The sequence below is a fragment of the Pristis pectinata genome, chromosome 42, assembly GCF_009764475.1.
Source record: "Pristis pectinata isolate sPriPec2 chromosome 42, sPriPec2.1.pri, whole genome shotgun sequence".
In the NCBI taxonomy this organism is placed as follows: Eukaryota; Metazoa; Chordata; class Chondrichthyes; order Rhinopristiformes; family Pristidae; genus Pristis; species Pristis pectinata.
The window spans coordinates 3,693,948-3,697,906 of record NC_067445.1 but is presented as its reverse complement, the minus strand read 5'-3'; the positions used below and the strand labels follow the sequence as shown (position 1 = coordinate 3,697,906).

Below are 3,959 nucleotides of genomic sequence, written 5' to 3'. Positions count from 1 at the left end.
TCCGATAGTAACTGGTTTGCTTAACGGTCCCCGGATTACGGATGCTCTCCAATACTTCATAATTTACTCCTGATCTTCCAATATCCCGGTGCGCTTCACTAAATCCGGCATTTGTCTCCCAAATCTCCACATCCCTGCCTCCTGCTGTGCGTTCCCAGTTCTTCCCATTTCCACCCTATTCTACCAATTTCTCGATGTATTATGCCCGTGGAACAATATAATCCGTCCGCTAATTAACCAGTTTGTTCAGGTGATGCCCCTTCGAAAAGTTGGCTTTAAAAAGTGTGATATTAAGAGCCCAGGGGCAGTGTACCTGCTGGGGAAGGGCAAGGCTGACAAGCTGTTGGAACCTTGGCTGACGAGAGATATTGAGGTTCTCGTCGGGAAATAAAGGAGGCAGACACTGGGTTTTGGCAATCAGGGACAAACGAATTCCTGGATGAATGTAAGAAATGTAAGATTACACCTTATGGGGAAACCAGGACAGCAAAAGGACGGTGTGAGATGGATCTGGCAGGCAGTGTTAAGGAAATTCCCAGACATTTTTCAGGAATATTAAGAGAAGAAGGATGGCTTGGGCGACATTTGGTCCCCATTGAAGATTGGCAAGACAGTCACGGGAGATAGTGAGACTTCTAATGAATATTTATTATCAGTTTTTACTGAGGAGAAAATGATGGATACGAAGTAAATGAGGGAAATTTGTTATGATGTGTTGGGCCACATACGAATTGCCAGGTAGGAGCTAAAGGACTGTATGAGATGGATCGGGCAGGCAGGGTTAAGGACATTCCCAAGATGATTTGCAGGAATACTAAGAGAAAATGGAAGGCTGGGGCGAGATTAGGTTCCGTTTAAGGTTAGTGTGGTCCTCACAAGAGACCGTGTGACTTTTTATGAACATATCTCGTCAGTTTTTACTGTGTATGAAATGCTGGATGCGAAAGAAATGAGGGAAATGCGTAGTGATGTCTTGGACCACATACGAAGGTCGGAGGAATCGGCGGCATTGAAGGGCATTACGGTTGATAAATCTTCAGGCGCTGATCATATGTATCCTCGGACCTTGTGAGAAGCTGAGGAAGAAATTGCGGAGGGCCTTACAGAGGTATTTCTTTCCCTTTAGCCGGAAGAGAAGTTCAGGTAGACTGGAGGGTGGCTATTATTGTACCTGTATTAAAGGAAGGCAGCAATGACAAGCCAGGGAACTACAGGCTGATGTGTCTGACATCAGTGGTGGGTAAGTTACTGGAGGGGATTTGGAGGGACAGTATCCATCAACAGTTGGAAAGGCAAGGACTACTTATGGACAATAAACACAGCTTTGTGCGTGGCAAATCGAGTCTGACAAATCTTTTGGAGTTTATCCATGTGCTATCCAAGAGCGTAGATGAGGGTCGGGAAGTGGATGTTGTCGATAAGACGCATAGGATCCAGGGAGAGATAACTAATTGGTATTCCCTCGATAAGAAGAAGCAGAGAATGATGAACGAATATTGTTTCTCGGACTGGAGGCCTGTGATTAGCTGTGTGTAACAGGGGTCGGGTCTGGGACCGTCGTTCTTCGTTATTTCTACAAAACGATTTGGATGTGAATGGACAAAACATGATACTAAGGTAGTTGGCATCTTCGACAGTGAAAGAGATCAATAATTATTGGAGGATATTAATCAGCTGGGTCAGTAGCCAAAGATTGACAAATGGTTGTCATTTCAGAGAAGTGCGAGGTGTTGTATTTTGGGAAGTCAAAGCATGGTCGGACTTGTCTGATGAACCCTCGGGCCCCAGGGAGTGTTGTCGAACAATGGGACCAAAGCGTGCAAGTGCATAGTTCGCTGAAAACATCGTCGCAGGTATACAGGATGGTGAAGAAGGTCTGAGGCACTCTAACCTTCCTCAGTCAGGGCGTTGGACATGGAAGTTGGGATGTTATGTTGCAGTTGTTGAAGGCATTGGTGAGGCTGCATTTGGAATATTGTGTTCAGTTTTGATCAGCCTACAATGGGAAAGATGCCATTAAGATGCAAAGAGTGCAGACGGGATTTACAACGATGCTGCCTTTACTCGACGTACTGAGTAATGGAGAGAGGTTGAGTGATCGGAGGACAAAATACTTCTACTTCTCGACTGCTCTGTTCTTTAACACTCCCTGGGCGAGGAGTACTGCGAACTGACAGCCAATGCCCACACTACCTGAGCAGTACGACAGACGTGTCGCCTTCCGCGACTCAGTGGACCCCGCGTTTACATCGGATCCACGCAAGTCGGTGCTGGAAAAGACTGTTGGACCCATATCGCTTCACAAACGCACACGTACAGGTGGCAAGTTTCCTCCAAACTCTTTGGCAGTAATACACAAGATATTCTTGCGGGGAATGGATCTCAGGTTCAGAGCTCTCCAACTCAAAACCCACTCCAATGCAAACAAATGTCGAATACGGCACTCAGACAGCGTGTGATATGCCAACAAAATTTATTTACCTATCAGCAAGTATTCCATGTGCAAATCTGTGAATGGATTCTCCGTTCGAAAAGAATATTTATGCTAGAACCAATGGATAACTTCACAGATCGCGAGGAATAATGAAATGACCAATTGAGATCACCGGATATTTTATTGCGTTCGTGAGCTGCTCTCTGAATTTTGACTGAGTCGCTGCATAAATAAAAGTGTTTGTGCAGCAACTTAACGTCAACAACATGAATGAGACTTGCTGAAATACGAAGGTCGAGTCGGTGTCGTTATCGGGGTTGACCTGCGCGATGCTGTAATAGAGGAAGTTGATGACGTAAGGCAACCACAACAGAATGAAGTTCCCGGATACGGCGAAGAGTAGAATGACGGACTTCCTTCTACTCTCCATCTCCGGGTCACTACGATTCTCTTCGGTTCTCTGACCCCTCAGTTTCTTACGGATTTGACTCGCTACTAAAATGTGCCTGACTGTCAGAGCATTGAGCAACAGGATTAGGGCGAAAGGGAACAACGGTGTTGAGCCTTTATCAAGCCAGTCAAATGCCACCCATCCGGGATCAGTGTAATATCCTGGTTTTCTCGGACATCGCCACGGGATATTGTCGATAATCTCCTCGGGTTCAAGTGTAAAGTAGACAGGAACATTTTTAATGCAAAACAAAGCGCAGGTAGTTGCCAGAGTCGCCGTTGCTGTGTTCACGGTGCAATATTTAGCTTTCAATTTATTGCAACAAATTGCGACAAAACGATCAAATGAGAAAGCGACGGTGAACCAGACGGAACAGTCAGTGACGGCGCAAAAGAATACACCGATTGCACTGCATACAGGGGTTACCTCCAGGAGAGTTCCGGGAAAATAATAAACAACGATTCTCCACAAGATGACGGTAACTATTAGAGACAACAGGTCCGCCGCTGCCATGGCCACCAGATATCGAGAGGTGCAAGCGGAGAGGCCGCATTTTCCCCGGGAAAGAATTACAATCGCCAGGAGGTTAACTGTAAAGAGAAAAGAAAATAAATCTGGTACCTCTGACATGCAATCTGCTGACATCGCTCATCGTCCCCCGCTCTTCCCGCAACCTCCACCGACACCAATTTCACATTCGTGTCCAGACGCAGCAAGAGAGGGAGTTGTCAATGTCAATAATTTATAATTCATGGCAACACCCCTGTGCACGTCTCAGACTTTGGAATTTCATAGCTAAATCCGGACACTGGTGTCGGTCATTTGGCTAACGCGGGCGCCCAACTAAGCGTAATCCAGATATCCATTTGCTGATAACTTTGGCTTGCAAAAAGATCTGACATTATTTCATTTATCCTGAGAGTAGATTAGGAACATTGTGCTTGCAGGCGTTCGCTTGACGTGGCCAGATGATCTACCGGGTCCAGAGGGCTTGAATTGTGAGGAGAAACTGGATAGTCTTAGTACTTTGTCTTGGAGCATAGGATGCTGAGGAGAGACCACATAGACGGTTAT

The 3,959-nt window shown here is 46.0% G+C and overlaps 1 protein-coding gene across 1 annotated transcript; it reads right to left on the bottom strand.

The window, feature by feature from the left end:
- Positions 1–2,564: 2,564 nt before the first annotated feature.
- Positions 2,565–3,530, bottom strand: LOC127566479 (C-C chemokine receptor type 1-like). The gene has a single exon (XM_052008911.1). It carries the CDS (start codon positions 3,528–3,530, stop codon positions 2,565–2,567), a length of 966 nt encoding a protein of 321 aa, XP_051864871.1.
- Between the last annotated feature and the right edge of the window lie 429 nt (positions 3,531–3,959).

Bases quoted from the DNA above. Each gene is read 5' to 3' on its own strand.
- LOC127566479 (XM_052008911.1), bottom strand. From the start codon at position 3,530: ATGTCAGCAGATTGCATGTCAGAGGTACCAGATTTATTTTCTTTTCTC.